The 24,848-nt window shown below is 31.8% G+C and overlaps 2 protein-coding genes across 3 annotated transcripts; one reads left to right on the forward strand and one right to left on the reverse strand.

Annotated features, from left to right (window-relative positions):
• Nucleotides 1-515: 515 nt before the first annotated feature.
• Nucleotides 516-10,114, forward strand: LOC134696713 (uncharacterized). Of its 2 annotated transcripts, none has more exons than XM_063558633.1 (5): nt 516-867; nt 2,112-2,390; nt 3,163-3,387; nt 4,556-4,615; nt 8,030-10,114. In XM_063558633.1, exons 1-5 carry the CDS (start codon nt 552-554, stop codon nt 8,359-8,361), a joined length of 1,212 nt encoding a protein of 403 aa, XP_063414703.1. In that variant the 5' UTR covers nt 516-551; the 3' UTR covers nt 8,362-10,114. The 2 variants fall into 2 exon arrangements, with proteins under 2 accessions (XP_063414703.1, XP_063414704.1); XM_063558634.1 differs by having other exon boundaries at nt 4,556-4,606.
• Nucleotides 10,115-21,064: 10,950 nt separating this feature from the next.
• On the reverse strand, nt 21,065-23,440 carry LOC134696734 (tripartite motif-containing protein 2-like). Its single transcript, XM_063558661.1, has one exon. The coding sequence runs from the start codon at nt 23,133-23,135 to the stop codon at nt 21,162-21,164; it is 1,974 nt and encodes a 657-aa protein (XP_063414731.1). The 5' UTR covers nt 23,136-23,440; the 3' UTR covers nt 21,065-21,161.
• Between the last annotated feature and the right edge of the window lie 1,408 nt (nt 23,441-24,848).

Here is a 24,848-nt window from a genome sequence, read left to right on the forward strand (position 1 = left end):
CAGTCCCGCAGGTTTTATTTGACCATGACCTCAATTTCACGGTTCATTGCACAGTGTTAAGTTTTTGTGTTTTGGTCTATTTCTTAAACTATAAGTAATAGGTCAACTATATTTGTTGTATGGAAGGATTGTTAGCTGTACATGTCTGCCTGGCATGGTACATCTGACCTTGACCTTATTTTCATGGTTCATTGGTCTTATTTAGCTATCTTGGTTAATGTTAAGTTTATGTGAAAGTTGTAATAAAGCTTTACATTTAGGACTATCAACATCATATCAATGATTAGTAAAGAAGGCGAGACATTTCAGTGTGTGCACTCTTGTAAGCTATATATAATTATAATATGTCTAACTGTATATGTATACTCTTTTTACAGAAAATGTTCAACCCAAAAAAAATTAAACTGCATCATAAGTCATATACGTACATGTAAGTTAACATATATAAAACATTTTGTAGTAAATATAATATAATAAATTCTTTCTCTTAATTTTAGAAAGGAAGAAAAGTTTTTTTATCCAAGACAGAAGAGATTACAAGAGTGAAAAAAATGTGGCAAATACATGTAGCAGAAAATGAAATTTATATACTTATACTTGGAATATTGTTCACTGTATTTATTGGTTTTATCTCCATCAAGTTATTCCAAGTAAACTTTCCTCAGCTTACTTATGGTCCTGCCAAAGAAACACCTATTGTGTTTGTTGCAATCATGTTAGCATTGCTACTTTATGCTATAATGTGTTTTGTTGAAAATATTACTGGCACCTGGCTGCATATGATTTTACATCATTTTTGTACTTTCACGGTTATCCTCTTAGTCATATTAGTAAATCTGGGTTTATGGTTCAGGAAAAAGATTACAGGTGCACCAGGGTTTCCCCTGGGTCAATTATTTTTTTCGCCACCTCTTTCGCCAAAACAATATATTTTTCGCCACTTTATTATTTTTTTCGCCAAATAACATAACTATATTTTTCGTTTAAAATTTACATTTTTTTCTACCCCCCCCCCCCCCCTTTCCCCCCTTTCCCTTGAATAAGATGATTTTGCCCATTGTGTCTATGATTATGCTCTCAAACTTATTTAAGAGTTTACATGTTGATGAATAAACACTAAAAAATTTACTTTATAACAATAGATCTTTTTAATTTAAAAGAGAAAACTATTCATTGTATTTTAAACAACTTTTCTAATTGATTTGGCCACTATACTTTTAATAATAAAGAAGATATACGTCCTGGAATATAACAAAATTAATGGACATGTTTTGATTATATAATACCAGTATAGTTCGTAGGGCAAGTTTCTTTAAAAGAAAAATACTGATGTTCCCTTTTGTACTAAGAAGTTTTTTTTACAACAAAACAAAAGCTTTTATCACATGAAATTGATCCCTCGTTTCATGTGTAGTCATTACATTTAAGGGCAACTCTCATTCGAGCCAACCTTTTGGATAGATTTCTTCATAAGGACAGTTTTCTTTTCTTGACCATCGTAAATGAAAAAGTTGAGACGTAAAACTAGGCCTGAAACGGGTGTGTCACTCAAACGACTTTAAAACGTCTTCCTAATCAATTACCGATATTTAAGTCAAAGGATAATTAAAGATTTAAATCCGAGATTTTTCCTGCTTTTGGACATTTTTCGTCACAACAACAGCTTTCTTTTCTAAACTATTTTTATAAGCGGCGGAGACGTCAAAAGTTTGCTTAAAACACGCAAAGTGCAAAGTGCAAAGTGCATCGCAAAGTGGTAAATAAATTCTGTATGTGACATTTAGCAGAAGCCATTTAACAATATCATTTTGTCAAACAATTCAATCAACACCTTTATTATTATAGTCCTTTGTTGTCGATAGCTATAAAATGCAATCAGCTAATTATTGATTTTCTGTCCAAACCTTAATGAGGTCAAGGTGAATTCCGAGTATTGTCTGATCGGGTAAAGTCCGAGAAACTCGAAAAAAGTAAATAAACAAGATGGAGGAAAATAAATCGTTCTATATATTTCTTTCGCCAAATTCTTTCGCAAATGACGAATTTTTATCGCCACAATTATTATTTTTTCGCAAATTGCGAAAATGGCGACCGCCAGCGGAAACCCTGAGGTGCACTAAGAGAAACCATTTTTAAAACAGAGAAACAATCATCATCTCCAAAGTTCAGTGTAACAAGAAAAAGTCAGTATGGAAGACAGATGTCAAGAAGAGGTAGTAAACAACAAAATACATGTACCAACAAGAGCGTGTCTCCTAAAAAAGAGAGGAGAGTCAACATAGATTATGAGAGGGAAATTAAGAAGGCTTATGTTCAGGCTATCTGTTCAGTCCACAAAGACATTACAGAGGAAACTATCAAGAAGGCTATGAGATATATGAATGACAGAGGTAATCATACAAATAAATAGGTATTTCACCATCAATCTTTTATGGTAATATTCTTTACAAAGCATAAAAATGTTGACATTCACCTTAAAAGCTAACCAAACCTTTAAACAGACATTTAGAAGAGATATAGTTATGATGCTGTTTTCAGGTCAGTAAGGATTGCATATTTTGGTATTAATATTGATTTACTCATAGGGTCTTTGAAATAAACACATATATTCAGAAGCCAGTTGTTGGCATGGTATGTAAAGCAAAATTGTATCTGGGTGAAATTTGATCCAGTGGAAAAAATATGTTATTTTTTTCTCTGGAGGAAATATTTCATCGTGATATTTTTTCCTTTGCCGTGAAATTCTATCTGGATAGTTGATCTGTAAATGAAGTTATTAAAAAAAACACTAAAACGTTCAAATTACTATGAAATAAAAACAGTGTATTTGAAGTGAAGCTATTTAATTGGTAAAAAAAATGTAGTATAATGGGAAATAATTCATGGATAATATCCTGAAATATTCAAGTAAATATCATTCTTTTAAAAAGACAATTATCATGAAACATAGTATAAAAATATATGGGAACAAAGACAATTTCAACAGCTGGATAGTATTTACCTGTGAAATATTTTCTGTCTATTAATTAAATCATGTTTTAAGTCATCTTTTATGTAAATGAATATATAAAATAAGATTCAAGAAACAATTTCACTATAAAATAGATTCAGGAATATAATATTAATATCTTTAGAATATAGGTTTTTCACTTGCACTTACAGGAGTATTCACAACTGAAAGGAGAAAGGCAGAAGTAGTATTGAAGAATATAGAACACATTCAAAATTTAAAGGGATGGGCCCCAAACTCCGGCTTGACAAGAATTCCAGGCGAGGAGTTTCCAAAAGAATTGACAAGGAAACAAATTGAAGATCTGTTAATAAAAATGGACTTTTGGAAACCTCTTGATATCAATGTTATCCTTCAACAGAATTTCAGCAAATACGGTAAATTTTATTGTCTCACATATGAGAATCAGAATGCAAGATATATGGATGTTTATCCAGAACTGGCATATTCTATTTGTATTAAGCTATTTATTTTAGAAGTATACCTGAATGGTTTCTACATTAAAATACATACTAGTAGATGCTTTTATAAGTTAACAAAGTACATGTATGGTCTTGTCATATTTTATTGTCATTGACCTGCCTTTTTTATGTTTCAGCAACTGTTTAGAAATAATGTTAAGATTTCTGTGAAGCCTGCAACTTCTTTCACAGAAAGCTTAATATACATGTAGGAAAAATGATTTAGCCAGGGCAGCATTAAAAAACTTCTTAAAAGCTTAATATTTTAGAAGGTGGAAGACCTGGATCCTTCATACTTTTTATACATATGCCTTATGTTATGAAGTTTCCATCTGTATGTCTATTGTCCATTGTCAAGTATATTTGGTGTATTGAAAAATTTAAGGATGTACAACTAGGTGTCACTCACTGTCTAGTATGTTTGATTTGACCTTGACCTCATTTTTATTGGTCATTGAGATATTTAACTTTGGTTTTTTGTCTGTTGTTTATATACTTTAAGCAATAAGTCAGATATGTTTGATGTATATAATGAATATAAGTTTGTGTATGGTTGTCTAGCAATTATCATCTGACCATGACCTCATTTTCATGGTTATTTGGTCAATCTTAAGTTTTCCTGTTAAAGTTTGTTTCTGCAATAGGTCAGCTATGTTTACAGCATGTACAAATGTAATGATTGTGAATAGTACATTTCTGTCTCAAAGGGTTCATCTGACCTTGACCTCAATTTATTGGTTCATTAATCTATGTTAAGTTATTAAATTACATATTAGGCAGTAAATTCAGATAAATTGTATGTGTTTTACAGTCAATGGCAATCTTGCTGTATCAGCCATCATTGATGATATGGATATAAGCCAGGGTTGCAAAGGCTTTAACACACCTTTAAATGAAGTGAAGTCAACCATACCAGTCACTATTGCAAAGGTTTTATCGAACTGCTTATATGTATAATTCATGTCACATATTTGAGGTATGTAATAAAGTGGAGAGCTCTTAGGATTATATTGATGTCTCAGGTTGACACAGATATGATATTGAAACAGCATATGATATTCTTTATGTATCTCCTTTTTTTCAGGTTTTTACCCTATACCAACAGAGTTCCATAACATCTATGAAGAAAAGAAAGGTAATATAGGTATGATGTATTTACACTTTAAATGATACATTACAGTATAATGTTCCAGACCATATGAGTATTTGGACCGTACGTGTACGGACCAGACGGTATACATATACACGTACCGTCCCACCTTACGCGTACCGTCGGACCACTTGAGTATATGCGTATGGTCCAGTTTGAGCTGACCATACATGTTATGGTTTATATTGGTTAAATTTAAACAAATGTTTATCACAATCTCAATTTTGTGTTTGACAAATTTTTAGTATTACAAATAGATGGATAAAAAGAACAAAGGAACAATTGAAATTAGATATTTGTTTAATTGTATACCTGAATCCTATTTTGGTACTCTCTCTCAAGGTGACACTTGCTACCACAAGTAACGTAATATTTTTTTACATTTACATGTTTGCAGTTCATGCATGTTCCTATGCATCTGCATTTTCGTACAGTTGCTTGCCTTAATATTCTAAAACAATTGTCCTCCCAAATTATGTTTACTTCTGATATCTTCAATTTCAGTGATCATAATTCAATTAATGTATTACTGATCGATATGCTAAATACAAGAGATTAACAGATTTAATTAGCGTGAATTTTTTAAATAGTTTAAATATAAAGTTTTTATTTCTATTACAATTGAATTTTTTTATAGCAATTTGAGAGTTAAGTTATGTTGATCTGTTATATGCATTTGTATCTAATAAACTTGACAAACTTCTTGATACTAGTCAGACAGTACACGTACCGTCTAATCATGCAAATGATGAAGTAAAGACAGCAATACTTTAACTTGTAAGTTACACAAAATTTTTAAAGTCATTGATACATGACTCAAGGTACAGTGCCAAATAATTTCCATGAAAATGAGATGTGCTTATGGTAATACAGATGCATACTAAATACCATTCACTTATCATAAGTTGTTCCCTTGTACACAAAGTAAAATAATACCATGTCTAAGGAGTGGTGGCGAATGATCTCAATAGAAGTGAGATGTGCAAATGCAGATACAACTGCATACCAAATATCATTTACCTACCACAGAAGTTCACAAAAAAACTGACCGTATCAAAAACTCATACATTGTTGTAGCCGACAAAGCCTGGGATACAGCAAACCTAGGTTTTTGATTGTCAGCTTGAGACAGAAAAAGTAGATCAAATGTAAATGCCACAATAAATTTTATTATTGACAAGTTTTAAAGGGGCACTAGCTACAAGATATATAAAAAAAATGTAAAATATGATTTTTTTTGTGTTCATGCAACACAGGCACTTGTCTCAAAAAAAATTATTTCTATATACCTTAATATAACACAAGGTACTTAACTAAATTTTTGAATAATGACACCCAGTCCCAAATTCCCGTTATTTTTTTTATTTCTCGGTTGTCAAACCTACTGAAACTTAACATGCCGTAAATCAAAATTGATTTATCTACACAATGGTATATGACACGACTATCATTGTTGTCGGGATCATTAGCAGCAGGCCTCAGAAGTCGGTCAACGGGATGTTTTTTTGCTTTCGTCTCATTTTTTGGCAACACCCAGTCCGCATGTAATTTTATACTGGTTTCTCATTGGTCAATCGTCTGGCTAAAAATAAATGTGGGAAATTTTGGTCAATTTATAACTCTACATTAGTGTCGTTGTGTACACGTGTGTTTCATAACAAACTTATTTGGGTTTGTTTCGCATAATCTGTAAAGAATTACAATAAAGGTAATAATTCATTGTCAGAGGGAAGCTGACAGTTTTTATTTTAATATTTTTTTATAATAATTCAATCACTGCGGGCTGGGTGTTGCCAAAAATTGAGACGAATGCAAAAAACATCCCGTTGACCGACTTCTGAGGCCTGCTTCTAATGATCCCGACAACAATGATAGTCGTGTCATATACCATTGTGTAGATAAATCAATTTAGATTTACGGCATGTTAAGTTTCAGTAGGTTTGACAACCGAGAAATAAAAAAAATAACGGGAATTTGGGACTGGGTGTCATTATTCAAAAATTTAGTTAAGTACCTTGTGTTATATTAAGGTATATAGAAATATTTTTTTTTGAGACAAGTGCCTGTGTCATGCAATCATTAATGAAAGTGAAATAGTGAAATAATAATTCACTTTTAGCAGCCAGTATGGTTTAATTTTATCAAAATAAGCTAAGAAACATTGAAAATGAATTATTATTCACTTGTGAATAATTTGTCCTTATTGAATCTGTATTAAGAAACATGAATTATTATTCACTTGTGAATAATTTGTCCTTATTAGGGTCTCGCCTTAAGGCGGGTCGCCCTATAGTGATCAGTCTGTCCGTCCGTCCGTAACACTTTATCTTTGTGTCCGCTCCATATCTAGAGAACCATTATGATTTCATACTTTATACTTTACATGTTTATTAACCACCACCAGAGGGCGTGTCATGATGTATGTACAACTTCCTAGGTCAAAGGTCTGTCTGTCTGTTAGTCTGTCCATCGCTAACAAATTTGATCCACACTATATTTTGAGAGGACAGCTGTTACTATTTCATACTTTATACCTGACAAACATTTTCAACTTAACATATATATTAACCAACACCAGAGAATGTGTTATAATGTATGCATCCTAGGTCAAAGATCAGTCCGTCAGTCTGTCCATCTGTTCGTTGTTCTTAACAAATTGTGTCCGCTCTACCTCTCGAGAACCGTTAATATTTCATACTTTATACTTGGTGGGTCATAATATATTGAAGGCATAATTCTAAAATTATGTGACAAATATCAATTGGGCAGCACCTTTAAACATATTGTTCAAACATCAATCCATATATCCAGAAGTCACCTTAGAGTAGTCAACAATGAGTTCACATCATTCAGTCATATCACTATTATACTTTGAGAGTAAGTTGAGAATATTTATCAGTTTTAACTTAAAATCTTAGAATAAAATCACACATGAGACTATGTAATAACTTCAAATAATGCTTCATATCAGATTATCCATACAATGTATTTACCCCACGTTATTGACAGCGGGGCCCACAGAGATGGCTCCCATCTCAATGGTTTCTAGTTGAATCTGTATTCATGTGAACTTCAATTTAGCCCCTTATCTAGAGATGGATAACCTATGAATTGTGCTTGTTGAGTTATTTAAAGGAGAAGAATGTCAACATTGAAAGTGAAACAAAATAATTTGATTGACTTATTAGATCCACAAAACATCATTCTAATAGTCAGGTTAAAACAATGATTAGCATATATTTTTAATTAATAATATGAAATTAAAAAGACCTAGACAAATCCAATGGCATGAGTGCCCTATCTATTTATATGTTTATATCACTTATATAACCATTGTCCAGTAGGTCTATAATGAATGGCATTATATGATGATCTAGTTTTTTAACGAATATTTTTGTTTTTATATAGCTGAACTGATGATGACAAGAAAGAGATATAGAGAAGAAAACATCATTTTGAGATCTAAGAATAATGATTTGCAGCAAGAAAATGTTGCCATTAAGCAAAGCACCATTTCAAAGGCAGCATATCAGCAACAGTTGGGAGATTTACAATCTAAATTATCCTATTTACAAAATAGACTTTATTGTAAAATCTGCTTTGAGAACAAATTAGGAGTGAAAGTTCTTCCTTGTCAGCATGTTTTTAGTTGCAGGGAATGTTTTGAAAGGACTCCTAAATTAAAATGTATCATTTGTCAGGGTTTAATTCAGAACTTGGAATTATTTTGTTTACCTTAAAACCTATGCATGATACACAATAGTTTGAATCTTTGACAAAAACATGATTGAGATTTAAAATTTAGCAAAAATTGACAAATGGGGGCCAGTGTTTTAGTAGATGAAATATTCAATATTCCCAAAACTTAAGAAACTATGCAGAAGAGCATAGCAATTGGTAAATCATTTCTTTTCTTATAAATGTGATTTTGATACTGCTGTTTTTTATTTTAAATTTAAATGTTTTAATGTAGTGACCATCAGTATTAATTTGAGATTTACAGTACAAGGTACAAATGTATAAGAAAAACAAATATCATTCCTTCATTCTGCAACGATCAGTTATACAGATATTTTTTTTCTAAACACCATCTTATATAGAGCTTACTATTGATATGAATGTCTGCTGATGATTTCAGATCAAGTTTACTTTTGGTTCCACTCCATTGATTTTTTTCTGAAATTTACTTTGAAAATTTCATTAAATTAGAAGTTATACAGACTTTTTTGAAAACACCTTCTCATATCCTGAGCTTATTTTTTTTATATTTCTGTCTACTTTAATGAGAAACAGATTGAGATTACAATTGGTTATGTTCCACTGATTTTAGCAAAAAATATGTGCTCCTCAGCATTTTTTGCAAGTAAGTCACATGTTGTTTTGACAATTCTAGTTTTAATGAATATTATTGACTTCTTTTCTGTTATACAAAATAGAACTTTTGAATTTGTTTTACCAGTTAAAAATTTCCAAATACTAATAAGTATCTTCCAGTATTTCTGACATGTTAATAATTGCTTTGTGAGTTCTACAGTATATATAACACTTTGTTACGCTATATAGAAAAAAGAAAGCATATTGCATTTCAATGCAATACAAAAAACTACAGACAATTTAACATGAAAGAAAAGGAAAAGGGTATTTTATGTCTGCTACTGATCTCAAAATCTTCAAAGAGGTAATGGCTTAAAGAAATAAATCGTTTGGAGGTTTTACTTTGAATATAGTAAAATGACAGTTCAATAAATCATAAATTTTTAGTAGGTATATCATTTCTATGGCAACAGTTTTGTAAATAATGATTTTTGTTGCATTATTTAATGAAATTATTATATTTTTATGAACTTCTAATTACATATATATTACATGTAATTTTATAACATATCGTATACATTTATAGTGCTTTTTCACTAGTCATGCATTAGATTATTATTATATACTGTTTGTTTTTCTCTTTATATTGTTGTTTCATAAATACTAATGTTTTTACAAATATAACTTGCATATTTATTATATTCTCATGTTAGATCTTATAATGTTTGTTGTCTTTTAGTCTTGATATTGTGTAAGAAAAATGTATGATATTTGGAAGCGTCACAAGCAAGTTCATGACCAGCACATATATTATCCTAAATCATCATGGATAGTTAAGATAAGGTAAATTTAACAAATAGTACTGGTCAGTAAAAACATTGAATCTACAAGACATCTTAGGCAGCAACCATTTGATTTCTGTGGGGTCAGGGGCTATGGATGTTTTTCCAGGACAAACTTTTTTTTCGCCTTGGCGAAAACAATCTATTTTTTTGGCATCAAGTCGCCAACAATTTATTTATTTCAATTTTAGCATTAAATATAGTGGCAGTTAAGGTGGTACCCAACACTTTCACTAAAATTAATTTGGCTCGTTTAATTTTCATGAAATTTTGACAAAGTATTTACTTTGACCCTTTTACAAAAATATAAAAAAAATCAAAAAATTTGAACCAAGCGTTTTGTCAGAAAAATTAGACTGGTTTGCAGTTTGACAAACACTTATTTTGATCATTGAGAAGCTTTATATTGCCTTCACAATGCAACATAATTAAAACGTTAAGCTGATATTACAGAGTTATCTCCCTGTAGTGTTAGGTACCACCTTAAAGGTAAACAAACATTTTTGTTTTTCTCGGGGTCTGAAAAAAAAAATCTCCAAAAACTGGAAACCCCCCAGAAAATCAAATGGTTGCTGCCTTACATCATTTCAACTTAAGTCAGTAGTTTATCATGGTCTTGGTCATTTGATATTTACAGTGCCTTTGTCATTTTAAATTGTTAGTAGATATTCATCGTTTCCTGTAAAATATTCACAACTGCAATAAATCAAAATCTTATTCAATCAAATCAGATTTCAGGGAAAGTTATTTTAAATTTGATGACCAGGGTACATAATAAATAGAAAATCAGGTACATTGTATATGATTTATTTTTGATATTATGTATTTCTCAGACACCAATTCACTTAGAATAAATTTTACTATGCATTGTTGTAATGCAAGTCTGCATATCTACACTGCAGTTTGTATTCAAAAGGCAGCTTTTGTGAACCATATGTATCATGATCTTATTATTAATCAGATCTTTATTTGTTTCTGTTATAATCTTGAATTTCAAAACTCATACATTGTCATAGATAGGTTTCTAAACAAATTGAGCAAAACAAGAAAAAAAAAATTCAAGGGGGGGGGGGGGGATTATTAAAGGCTTTTTTGTTGAATTTTGTTCCAGAATTTTTAAATTTTTGTTTTTCCTGTTTTGTTTTGTGTATGTTTTGGATAGTTTTTGCTTTCTTTTAAAACTGATTATTCAAGGTGGCCATGGGAAAGGATTTTTACACAAAGTGAATAGGTTGTACCGCAAACCTCAAAGATTTTTTTCTGCATATAGAGAATCCTTTAAAGATTATTTTTATATTTGTAGTTAACATTGATCTTTTATATAAAATCATGTATTTATAGTTTAATTTGTATATATACATATTTTCAGACATAGTTCTAGTTTTACAAGACTATCAAGCATAGTTTTTGAATACTGCTGAACATTTTGGAGATTTATGTAGCAGAATGAAATATCATACATACTGACTCCATTTTCAGAAAACGAAATCTGTAACAAACATTAACTTTTAGCCACCGCTTTACAAGCAGAGCCAAATACAATGGAAGTCCCAACTATGTATTGGCTTCCAAAGCTACACAAAACCCCTTACAAATATAGATTTATTTCGTCTTCAAGCCATTGTTCAACTACTAAATTGTCTATTCTTCTTACCAGCACACTTGGTACAATTAAAAACCTTATAATAAATTGTTCAAATAAGGCCTTCGAAAATAGTGGAATAAATTACTTTTGGAGTGTCAAGAACTCGTTGGAAGTACTTGATAAATTGCATGCTCATATTGGTGATTTTGAATCTGTTCAAAGTTTTGATTTTTCTACCCTGTATACCACATTGCCTCAAATTCTCATTAAGAAAAAATTCACACACCTAATTAAATGGGCATTCAAAAAATCAGAATGTGAATATATATGTTCAAACTCTTTTAGGTCATTTTTTAGTAGCAATAAACAAAAAAACTATGTTAATTGGACATGCTTTGATACTATATATGCCCTTGAATTTTTACTAGATAACATTTTTGTTCGTTTTGGGGATTCCGTATATCGTCAGATTATCGGAATTCCAATGGGAACTAACTGTGCACCACTTATTGCGGACCTCTTTTTGTATTGTTATGAGTTACAATTTATGACAAAATAAGCAAAGACCCATCAAAACAACATTTGATAAACAAATTTAATAATACTTTTAGATATTTGGATGATATTTTGGTTCTCAATAATGACGACTTCAGTATGTATATTAATGAAATTTATCCTGCTAACCTTACTTTAAATAAAGCTAATACTAATAATGACCACTGCCCTTTCCTTGATCTTGATATCTATATCACTAACGGAAAGCTGAATACTAAAATTTATGATAAAAGGGATGATTTTTCATTTCCTATCGTTAATTATCCGTTTTTAGATGGTGACTTTCCCTTGTCACCATCTTACGGTGTTTATATATTTCAACTTGTACGATTCGCTCGTGTTTGTAACAATGTTTAAGATTTTAACGAGAGAAATTTATGTATTACTGAAAAATTATCACACCAGGTTTTTCGATATCACAAACTAGTCAAAACTTTTACTAAATTTTATCATCGGTATAAAGACATCATTCGTAAATATAGCTCAACATGCAGACTTTTTATACGTTCAGGTATTTCACATCCAATTTTTTATGGAAATATTCTTTATAAAGCACAAAGGTGTCAGTATTCACCTCAGAAACTTACAAAACCTTTAAATAGACTGATTAAGAAGGGATATAATTACGATACTGTTGTCAAGTCATTAAAGATTGCATATTTTGGCGTTAATATTGAGTCACTGATAAGGTCTTTGCGTCGGAACTAAAGACATTTATTCTAAAATCAGTTGTTGGCATGACACGGGTTATGTTCTTCTCATATATGTTATGATGGTATGATACTAAACCCCTAACGGAAAGGATTGTGCCTGAGGTTCATATGATGAAATCATAATCTTTCAGTCAGTTTAATTGAAGTCTGGAGCTGGCATGTCAGTTAACTGCTAGTAGTCTGTTGTTATTTATGTATTATTGTCATTTTGTTTATTTTCTTTGGTTACATCTTCTGACATCAGACTCAGACTTCTCTTGAACTGAATTTTAATGTGCGTATTGTTATGCGTTTATTTTTCTACATTGGTTAGAGGTATAGGGGGAGGGTTGAGATCTCACAAACATGTTTAACCCCGCCGCATTTTTGCGCCTGTCCCAAGTCAGGAGCCTCTGGCCTTTGTTAGTCTTGTATTATATTTATATTAGTTTCTTGTGTACAATTTGGAAATTAGTATGGCGTTCATTATCACTGAACTAGTATATATTTGTTTAGGGGCCAGCTGAAGGACGCCTCCGGGTGCGGGATTTTCTCGCTACATTGAAGACCTGTTGGTGACCTTCTGCTGTTGTTTTTTATTTTGGTCGGGTTGTTGTCTCTTTAACACATTCCCCATTTCCATTCTCAATTTTATATAAATTTCTATAGATGTTTATAGATTAATATCTTTTATCCAAAGTGTGTTCAGATATAGTGCCATAAATTAAATGTTCTTTTTCAAAATGTCTGCATTGTCAAGGCTTAAACAGTTTAATAGTTTGTTTATCTTTCCTCAGAAATGATTTTAAGTTAGTTTTGGACACACAGTAGATTTTTTTATCTTTACTTTTTTCGTTTTGTCTGTTAAATAACTATATAGAAACTGATCCCCGGTGCTTGCATTGAATCATATCATTAAAATGTGTATATTTGATTGTTTGCATACCTTGACATTTTATCATTGCATTATATTGCATCGCAAAGAGATAAAAATCTAAGGTTCTAAATAGCAGTAAATACATTTTGCTATGATTTTACAAATTGTGCAATACTATTCTGTTCAGCCATCTAATGTATAACCATTACACCAAAGTTTAAGAAACATGACAAAGTTGCAATTACAAATCTACAGAATGTAAATTTTGGATTTGTATCCATTGTAAAGGCAGTTAAATTTTTTAATTTGCAGTTATCTCCCCTTTAATTGATTCAACAACCAAATTCTGACTGTCCTCTGATGTTTCAGATATCATAGTTGTATTCAAAGTAATACATTGGAGGGAGATATCTGGTCTTATTTAGATTGTTTATCAATATGATACATTCATCTGCACATTTTCTTCACAGTTCTTTTCTCTTTTCTTTGCTCAATAGTTTAGATAAATTATACTCTATATGTTGTGGTTTTGATGTCAGTAAATGTAATGTTACCTTATAGAATAATAACCATTTACATGTAAAAAGGATTAGATTGTGCAATGCAAGGGAAACAGTATTACTTTGTAGACAGTATTATAAATAATAAAAATTTATTAAGTTTAGAATGTTGTTAATGTTGTCTGTGTGTACACACTCAGTGAATAAGTTAAACATATACTACACTTGAAGAGCTACCTGTCCCACCCTACATACAGAATATCAAATGTATGTCTCCTTACCTGTAGGAGCTATGCTATAAGTGAATATTACAAAACAAATTAAGTCATTGGCAGTAATATAATTAACAGTATTAAATGTTATCTGGCTGTAAAGTCTATATTCAATAAAATTTGTAGAGTTACCTCCCATTTTAAGATTATTGCAATATGTTATCATGGTATCAATCAATTAACCATTTTGACCACAACATTTTGCATTAATTTATGTTTACATTTTCAACCAATGCAAGTGAAACATGACGTTGTGGCAAGTGTTTTCAACCTATTTTAAAATTATGTTACTTAGATACTAGTGTTAAATATCTGAATATTTGAAGTAACTAGAGTTAAGGGCATGCGATATGTACAGTTTTGATCCCGTATTTACAGTTTGATGTAAATTTCCATATAGTCTAATTTTTGCCTGATTAAATCAAACATGTTATAAAAAATATACCTTCAAGTGCTACTTTTTGAGTTAAATGAGGTCAAAATTTTTGCTCAAAATGCGGATTTGTGGCCATATTTTCCCTTTCACAAAAAACACATAACTTTTTATACGACCGCAAATTTTGAAAAAAATTTCGTCGTATATTGCTATCACGTTGGCGTCGTCGTCGTCGTCGTCGTCGTCGTCGTCGTCGTCGTCGTCCGAATACTTTTAGTTTTCGCACTCTAACTTTAGTAAAAGTGAATAGAAATCTATGAAATTTTAACACAAGGTTTATGACCATAAAAGGAAGGCTGGTATTGATTTTGGGAGTTTTGGTCCCAACATTTTAGGAATTAGGGGCCAAAAAGGGCCCAAATAAGCATTTTCTTGGTTTTCGCACTATAACTTTAGTTTAAGTTAATAGAAATCTATGAAATTTTGACACAAGGTTTATAACCACAAAATAAAGGTTGGGATTGATTTTGGGAGTTTTATTTTCAACAGTTTCGGAATTAGGGGCCAAAAAAGGGCCCAAATAAGCATTATTCTTGGTTTTCGCACAATAACTTTAGTTAAAGTAAATAGAAATCAATGAAATTTAAACACAATGTTTATGACCACAAAAGGAAGGTTGGTATTAATTTTGGGAGTTTCGGTCCCAACAGTTTAGGAATTAGGGGCCATAAAGGGACCCAAATAAGCATTTTTCTTGGTTTTCGCACCATAGCGTTAGTATAAGTGAATAGAAATCTATGAAATTTAAACACAAGGTTTATGACTATAAAAGGAAGGTTGGTATTGATTTTGGAAATTTTGGTCCCAACAGTTAAGGAAAAAGGGGCCCAAAGGGTCCAAAATTGAACTTTGTTTGATTTCATCAAAATTGAATAATTGGGGTTCTTTAATATGCCGAATCTAACTGTGTATGTAGATTCTTAATTTTTGGTCCCTTTTTCAAATTGGTCTACATTAAGGTCCAAAGGGTCCAAAATTAAACTTAGTTTGATTTTAACAAAAATTGAAACCTTGGGGTTCTTTGATATGCTGAATCTAAAAATGTACTTAGATTTTTGATTATTGGCCCAGTTTTCAAGTTGGCCCAAATCGGGGTCCAAAATTAAACATTGTTTGATTTCATCAAAAATTGAATAATTGGGGTTCTTTGATATGCCAAATCTAACTGTGTATGTAGATTCTTAATTTTTGGTCCAGTTTTAAAATTGGTCTAAATTAAAGTCCAAAGGGTCCAAAATTAAACTAAGTTTGATTTTAACAAAAAATAAATTCTTGGGCCTCTTTGATATGCTGAATCTAAACATGTACTTAGATTTTTGATTATGGGCCCAGTTTTCAAGTTGGTCCAAATCAGGATCTAAAATTATTATATTAAGTATTGTGCAATAGCAAGTCTTTTCAATTGCACAGTATTGTGCAATGGCAAGAAATATCTTATTTCACAATATTGTGAAATAGCAAATTTTTTTTTAATTAAGAGTTATCTTTCTTTGTCCAGTATAGTAAGCAAGAAATATCTGCAAGAATTTTTTTAATTGGAGTTATCTTTCTTTGTCCAGAATCAACTTAAATCTTTGTTATATACAATATACAATGTATATTCACTTTTTACTACCAACTGATAAATTTAAATAATCTTTACCATTCAGTGATAACAAGCAGTTTTTTTACATCATGTATTTAAATGAGTAGTAATTGTTGCAAACTCCATTAGAATATTTTAATTGAAATTAGTTTTGGAATAAGGGGAAGGGGGATGTGAATAAAAAATTGGGTTAAAATTTTCTCATTTGAAATTTCATAAATAAAAAGAAAATTTCTTCAAACATTTTTTTGAGAGGATTAATATTCAACAGCATAGTGAATTGCTCTAAGAGAAAACAAATTTTTTTTTTAGTTCATTTGAATACATTCATTCTGTGTCAGAAACCTATGCTGTGTCAACTATTTAATCACAATCCAAATTTAGAGCGGAATCCAGCTTGAATGTTGTGTCCATACTTGCCCCAACCATTCAGGGTTCAACCTCTGCGGTCGTATAAAGCTACGCCCTGCGGAGCATCTGGTTTGTTTTAAATTGATTTTTGTTAAATAATTTGTAATTTCTGTATTTTATAAGCATCTTAAAAATTTATGCATTTTTTATTCAGAAATAATTCAAATTAATCAAATGGTCATGTATTGAGAAAAAAAAGGTAACTTTTTGCTGTAAATTTATCACATAAAAAAATTGCACTATTTACAGCTTTATATAAAATTTGCCCCACATAATCTCCCTGCAAAATTATACAAAATGTTGTTTTAAAAAAAAAGGGGTCCATGCACTCATTTTCAAATTAAATCAGTTTGAATGATAAAAATCAGTTGAAAAATGCAACTTTTCCCGATCTGTCACAGTTTGACATCGTGAAAATAACATTTTACGTTAGCAACGTCATTACCCCCCTCCCCCCCCCCCCCCTGTTACTGTATCGTATGCCCTTAAGTTGCATTCTTCTCATGTTATGTATTTTGCTTCTCTGTATTATTTAGCCAAGCACTTTTCATAGATTTATACAATGAAAGAAATCATTCACCTTTGTTGCAGGAAATGAATAACCATCAAAGATTAATCAAAGAGTTAACCTAGATAAAAAAAAAATTCCCACAACCTAAATATTGTATAATACATGTCATAAGAGCCTAAATTATTCAAATAAAAAAATAAGCCAAAAAAAATATCACTGAAACACATTATGTTGTTTAGGTAAGGTAAAGGGTACAAATTCCTTCATCCTTAAAACTGGGCAATGGAAAATACTTTTTCATTGAAATTCACGGAAACAATTTCAACCAAGGGTGTCCTCTATGTTTCCATATACTATATTGTATAAAGATATAGTTATCTCTGCCAACATGACCAACAATTAAAAATAAAATAGATGCATGGATTTGTGTTTAATATCCAGTGGCAAATATTAGATGTGTATCGGGGGAAATCATGTTGATTTTACATGCTTATGAATTCTGCTTTGTACTAGACAAACCTCTGAACTGACTTTATATCATGCTAGTTCAAAAGTCAGGAAGACGTTTCACCCTTCTTGGACACATTATTCTGCTTTGTAGTCGATCAGTTTTTGCTCTTATATTTAAATTCTCATTGCAGAGAAGCAGCAAACACCAATTTTCAAGTCTTTGATCTGGCCAGGGATCAAACTCTTGCTCTCTAGGCAGACATGGACATGGTTTGTCTAATAATGTTTCTATTCCTAAATCTTCATTAATTAGCAGAAAATCAAATTTTGGTTTGATCTGGCCAGGGATCAAACACTCTTGCACTCTAGGCAGGCATGTAATCCTGATACTACTGAAGTGGTTTGTCTATGAATGTTTCTATTCCTAAATCTTCATTAATTAGCAGAAAATCAAGTTTTCATTTGATCTAGCCAGGAATCAAACTCTTGCACTCTAGGCAGGCATGTAATCCTGATACCACTGAAGTGGTTTGTCTATGAATGTTTCTATTCCTAAATCTTCATTAATTAGCAGAAAATCAAATTTTGGTTTGATCTGGCCAGGAATCAAACTCTTGCACTCTAGGCAGGCATGTAATCCCGATACCACTGAAGTGGTTTGTCTATGAATGTTTCTATTCCTAAATCTTCATTAATTAGCAGAAAATCAAGTTTTGATTTGATCTAGCCAGGGATTAAGCTCTTGCACTCTAGGCAGGCATGGAATCCTGCTACCACTGAAGTGTTTGGTCTTTGAATGTTTCTATTCCTAAATCTTCATTAATTAGCAAAAAATCTAGTTTTGGTTGCCAGGCTAGGGACCAAACTCTTGCACTCTAGGCAGGCATGGAATCCTGATACCACTGGAGTGTTTTTTCTATGAACTACTCAAGGATAAATTAAAGTGTAATAGAAAGATTTGAAAATGTTCATAGTAAAAATATTTCTTCCTAATATTAGCATAGGTGTTAATGTTCCTAAATGATTATATTTGATCGTTTGAGTTCTACTAACATGTATCCACCTATGCCAATAAACTCTCAATAGGAGTAATTACGCTATTTTTTTTTTTATCAACTTGGAATATTTGGTTATAACTTTTTTTTATCTAGATTATTACACAAATAAATAATTTGATGACTGTTGGTCTAATTCATCCACAGACAGCTGGAATTTCTTTGTGAATCAAACTGCTCTTTTTCTGATCTATTATTAATGCAAATGTTGGCCAGTGAGAGCATCAAGAATATAGCATTACCTTCTTTATGTAGTGTGTTTTTACTTTAAAGTTCAAAATTTGTTGAGTACATGTATGTTGATCATAAAATTATATATCCTATTGACTTTATGTCTTCAAATCTGATAGTTCTTGTGATAAGATTTTTAGCTCACCTGGCCCAAAGTGAAGAATCAAGATGGCCGCCTCGGCTAAAAATAGAACATAGGGGTAAAATGCAGTTTTTAGCTTATAACTCAAAAACCAAAGCATTTAGAGCAAATCTGATATGGGGGGAAAACTGTTTATCAGGTCAAGATGTTTCTACCCTGAAATTTTCAATTGAATCGGACAATCCGTTGTTATGTTGCTGCCCCTGAATTGGTAATTTTAGGGAAATTTTGCTCTTCTTGAATGTTATTATAGATAGAGATAAACTGTAAACAACAATAATGTTCAGCAAAGTAAGATTTACAAATAAGTCAAATGACCAAAATGGTCAATTGACCCCCTAAGGAGTTATTGTCCTTTATAGTCAATTTTTAACAATTTTCATAAAATTTGTAAATTTTTATTAACATTTTCCACTGAAACTACTGGGCCAAGTTCATTGTTGATAGAGATAATTGTAAGCAGTAAGACTGTTTAGTAAAGTAAGATGTACAAACACATCACCATCACCAAAACACAATTTTGTCATGAATCCATCTGCTTCCTTTGTTTAATATTCACATAGACCAAGGTGAGCGACACAGGCTCTTTAGAGCCTCTAGTTTAGAGAGTCCTCTACAGGGTACAGACGACTTGCAGCAACACTTTGAGGGGTCATTTTGATGGTTTGTTTGCCAGTTACAGAATTTGTTAACAGCTTGACTTTTCTGTTTGTCTCATTGACAATTAATATTATCACAGTTTTGATTTTTTCCAACAGGACCTTTAGCAAACAATATTTTTTGTTAATTATTTAGTTATGTCTTTCTTTTATTCCAAAGGCCAATGTGAATTTTGTCATTCCAATGTGTCCGTCGTTCAGCGTCCGTCTGTTAGTATTTTATTATGTGTTAACCTTGCGAATGAGTTTAGTAAAACTCGAACGTCAGTACAAGATCATTTGCGAGTGCTGTAACTTTGTTGCCGATTTGCCATAAAACATTGCTGTTGTTGCAAACAGAAACAGGGTCGTAGTTACAATGGGTTTAAATGTGTTCCTGTGCAGGGTTGCTACTTTCAGAAATACTAAAGACTGACAGAAACTAACGATTAAATCGTTCCTTGAAGAAAGTCGAATTTTGAATTCAGACAATTTCTCTTTAAGAACAGACAGAAATTTACCTCATCGTGTTGTTCTTTCAACCTGATAAACAATAACTTATTCGTTATACATTGTATTAGTATCTGATTCTGTGTCACTTGATTCATATATGAATATCAATAATATGGTCATTTTTTTTTTTATAAATTTCCGGTTTACAAAACTTATATTTTTTTAAAAGCTAAGGATTTTCGTATCCCAGGCATAGATAACATAAGCCGTATTCGGCACAACTTTTTGGAATTTTGGATCCCCAATGCTCTTCAACTTTGTACTTGTTTGGCTTTATAAATTTTTTGATATGAGCGTCACTGATGAGTCTTATGTAGACGAAACGCGCGTCTGACGTACTGAATTATAATTCTAGTACCTTTGATAACTATTATCTAAGATTTAGTTCTACAAGTTGTCTGTACCGTCCCTGAACATGTGTTTTAATAATGTGATGTCATGCTTTGTGATGATTCTTAAAAAAACTGTAGATTTTAATGTCAACACGTGTCAAATTGCCCATTTATCTCAAGCTTATACTCTATTGTTTATGAGATATTCACAACATCTTAACATCAAAGGTTATCAAGACGTCCATTCATTGACTTTGGTTCATCTGTTAAAATTATGTTCAAATTCGTAATCTCTTCCATCAAAAACAAATCATACGGTTAATGTGTGATTTAAAACACCCTTGGTTTAGTTGCACTATTTTATAAACTTAAGATACCAATATCAGAGCTTACAAAACGTGTATCAGGATAATCTTCACCAGATACGCTCAAGGTCAATACTTTTGGAAGACAAAAAGTACTATGAAATGCTAAGAAAAAAACATGTTTGCAGCTTTATATAAACTATATAATTATGAATACAAATGGAGACTAGATTATATAATTATTCAACACTGTAAAGTTTCCTTGACAATTGTTATATTTAGTAAGTCTACAATTTACTGATTCGTGGATGGAGACTGGGTACCATTCTCCCCTTTTCTAGCATACTTGTATATCCATACTGTTGATTTAGTGTCACCGACCCATAAGTGTCCTTCTTTGTCTAAGGCCATTGCGTTTGGGCCACGTATTCCGTCCTTTTCGGACAAGAGGAATCCGATAAACTGACCGCTTAAGTCCAACAAATGAACAGCGTGGTTACTCCAATCTGCGACTAGCACGTTGCCAGACTTGTCAGCAACTACACCAAAAGGATTAAATGGTTTCTTCAAAGCAATTTCGGACGGTCCACGGTAATAATGTTTAACAACACCCTGTGTGCTGAGGGTAGTTATTCTTACATTGTTTTCTTCACGATCGGAAACGCAAATATCACCAAGCATATTTTGATGAAGTCTATATGGTGCGCAAAATATTTCCTGGCAACCGTCTTCCTCGATTTGGTCCAAAATCTGTCCTGCTTCGTTCATTCTGATAACCATTCTTCGTGACGCCCGACCTCGTGTAGTCACATAGCTGTCTACGGCACATACTAATAGTTGGTTCTTCTTTGTGAAAGTCATCCCTGCAGGATACCAATTCAATTTAACAAAATCTTTCACATTTAAGTCTTGGTCAAGTTTAACGAGTTTCTTTCCGTCATAGCTAGAAATATATACCTCGCCATTCGGACGTCCGTGAATATCATCTATTTGTATGTCCAACTTCTGTGTACGTAGTTTTACACCTTTATTTGAAAACAGATGCATCTGATTGGTTCCCCATCCACAGCATATCCATGCTTCCTTATCGGATATTGGCGCTATCGCATGAATTGTGTCCATAACTTCTGAAACTTTGAAACTGAACAAAAGCTGGACATCAAATTGTAAAGCTATTCTTAGACCCCATGGTAAGGGTAGAAATGGCATTTTAATATCCGTATCATCACAATAACCTACCATATCTTCCAAGCATTGGGCATCATCGGCGCCAACATGAAATGTCGTGCTCTTACAAGATTTCAGGCCTGACTGTGGAATTTCTTTATCCACATGTTTAAAACGATTTTGGACTCTTTGACACATCATAACAACTTCTGCATCATTCCCCAGATTGAGTATCTCTTCTACGGAATTGTTTATAGAAGATACTGAAGTGATTGTATGTTGTGTAACTTCTATATGTTTGTCAATACGTTCGGTTTCACCGTTTTTGTGACTGTCAACTTCTGCAATCAGATTGTTTCCAATTTTGTCAATTTGATCCTTTAAAAATTGACATCTGTTTTTGATATTTGTGATAGCTTCCTGTGAGTAACCATCTAGCAGTTTTTTAGAGTCCCCCATTTCCTTCACGTAGTCTTGGAGGCAAGGCAGATATTCATGCATACTTTTAATCATTGGATTGACTTTCTCACGTTTTTCTTTCGCACCTTCCTGGATGCTTTTGTATTTGTGTCCCTTGTGGTCTGAAACTTTAGCAACACATTCCTTACAGACAGGAATTTCGCAAAGCATGCAGTAGAATTTGTTTTCCTCTTTGTGTTTTTCACAGTATGACTTGTGTGACAGTTGAGTAATACTTTTCGTCTCGGGTTTTGACAGTTTGATGACATGATGGTCTCTGTTACCCTCCGTATCAATATGACGGTTACTACATGTATCACAGTAATTACTTTCACATTCTAGACAACGGTCTACAGCTTCCACTGTCTCTGGCTTACATTTATCACAGTTTGAAAACGTTGAAAATGCAGCACTAGCCTGGATAGCCCGGATGTAGTAGTTAACTTTGAAACCTTTCACTCCAGATTTTGGAATTACTATCTCCGTACGACACATAGGACATGCGAATGATACTTTAGCTTCAATTTTGTTTATGTGTTTGTCTATGCATTCTCGACAGAATGAATGAAAGCACTCTAAAATCCTTGGATCTTTATGTCTCTTACTACATATCATACACTGAAGAGGGTCTGCAGTAGACATCTCGAAGACGGAAATACAAATATTAGAACTATATCATCCGAGATGTTTTATGTCCAACTTTTTTTTTAAGTGTCCGTGTGTTTATCTTCTAATTGAGCACTAAGCACATGCGTTTAATAATCGGATATGACGAAGTTAATGAACTAAATTTGTATTATTTCTTTTATCACCATAACCTGACTATTAAAGGAATATATCGATCATTTAAATCTCTATATGTCAAGGTATGGTATTGTACCAGCAACGTCAAGTAAAATAGTGAGGTTCGACGAGGGAATAGCAATTCCAAATAAAATTGTATTTCATCACACTTTATACGGTTGATGGTATACGAAAGCTAATTTGTAGTTAATACAGTGTTGACAATTTTCGTGTAAGTGTGGATATGTATTTACGAACAGATAACATTAATAGATAAAGTACCCTATCGATAATTATTGTATTCAACATGCTCAAACGTGATACTGGAATGCCATTTAAACTGAGATTTAAAATATAAATACTTGATAGGTTCATAAGTAATAAGGATATTAATAGTGTATCGTTTAAATGTTGAAAGCAGATAAATAAATACTGCTATTGACACTTTAGTTCTTATTTGATATACCACTTTGTACATATATATATGTTCTTTTGTTTTTATAACAATTCAATCAGATTTAAACCCGACTAGAAGTATCTGGATTAATAAAGGCGAGCCAATGTGTACAGACATGATTATCTGTTATAAATCGATGCTTTTAAAAATTCAAGAAGATGAGTGGAGACAGGTTTAACTCATATATATAAAAGAGATGTGGTATGATTGCCAATTATATAACTGTACAAAAGAAAACGAATGACACAAAAAATAACAGCTATAGGTCACCGTACGGTCACTGTTCGTTAATTATATTTTTCTCTCATTTACACTAAGGAATAATGAAGAAAATTCATGGTTTTCTTTTTTTTTTGTAAAGAATATTCTTTATATGTGTGTTTAAATCTTATTGACTGCTGATTTTGTTCTTCATCGTTTGAAGCCCGTCGTCTGTTCTCCATTGTCATCACTATTGAATGAAAGCGCTCTAAAATCATACGGTTTTTATGTCTTTTGCTGCACAGCATACACTGGAAAGAGTATTTTTTTTATATATTTTTTTTGTTTTTTTGTTTTGTTTTGTTTTGTTTTGTTTTGTTTTGTTTTGTTTTGTTTTGTTTTGTTTTGTTTTGTTTTGTTTTGTTTTGTTTTGTTTTATTTTTCTTTCTTATTTGTTTTTGTTACTTTTTTGTTTCTTTTTTGTTTCCTATATTCCAATTTCCTTGTTCATTAAGAGCTCCAGTACTGATAATTAAACTTGCAGAAAAATTCCTATACACCCAAATAAAGATCTTATACAGGCTAGACAATACATTACGACGGATGGTAATGGAGTAGCTAAAAACAATATACTTTTAAAATATGCAAGAAAGAAGATTTTAAATATACGTGATTTTTGAACAGACGAACGAGATCCGTCTTTCGTGAGAAAAACGGGTATTACATGCATATACCGATCGAAGCAGGTTTCAAAAGGAACAGAAAATATACAATTTAGAGTACCGAACCCGGATGAAAGATAATTTTATTTGCAAAATACATCCATATAGGTCAAGCAAACACAAATACATACATATACATGTATAATACAGAAAGTGAAGAGCTATAAATATAAACAGTAATTACATAGTTAT

The sequence above is a fragment of the Mytilus trossulus genome, chromosome 14 (genome assembly GCF_036588685.1).
Source record: "Mytilus trossulus isolate FHL-02 chromosome 14, PNRI_Mtr1.1.1.hap1, whole genome shotgun sequence".
NCBI classification, from domain to species: Eukaryota; Metazoa; Mollusca; class Bivalvia; order Mytilida; family Mytilidae; genus Mytilus; species Mytilus trossulus.

Coding starts and splice junctions, on each gene's coding strand:
- LOC134696713 (XM_063558633.1), top strand. CDS start 552: ATGTGGCAAATACATGTAGCAGAAAATGAAATTTATATACTTATACTT. Junction 868..2,111: donor GTTCAGGAAAAAGATTACAG/GTGCACCAGGGT, acceptor GGAAACCCTGAG/GTGCACTAAGAGAAACCATT. Junction 3,388..4,555: donor ACAGAATTTCAGCAAATACG/GTAAATTTTATT, acceptor CCTTTTTTTCAG/GTTTTTACCCTATACCAACA.
- LOC134696734 (XM_063558661.1), bottom strand. CDS start 23,135: ATGTCTACTGCAGACCCTCTTCAGTGTATGATATGTAGTAAGAGACAT.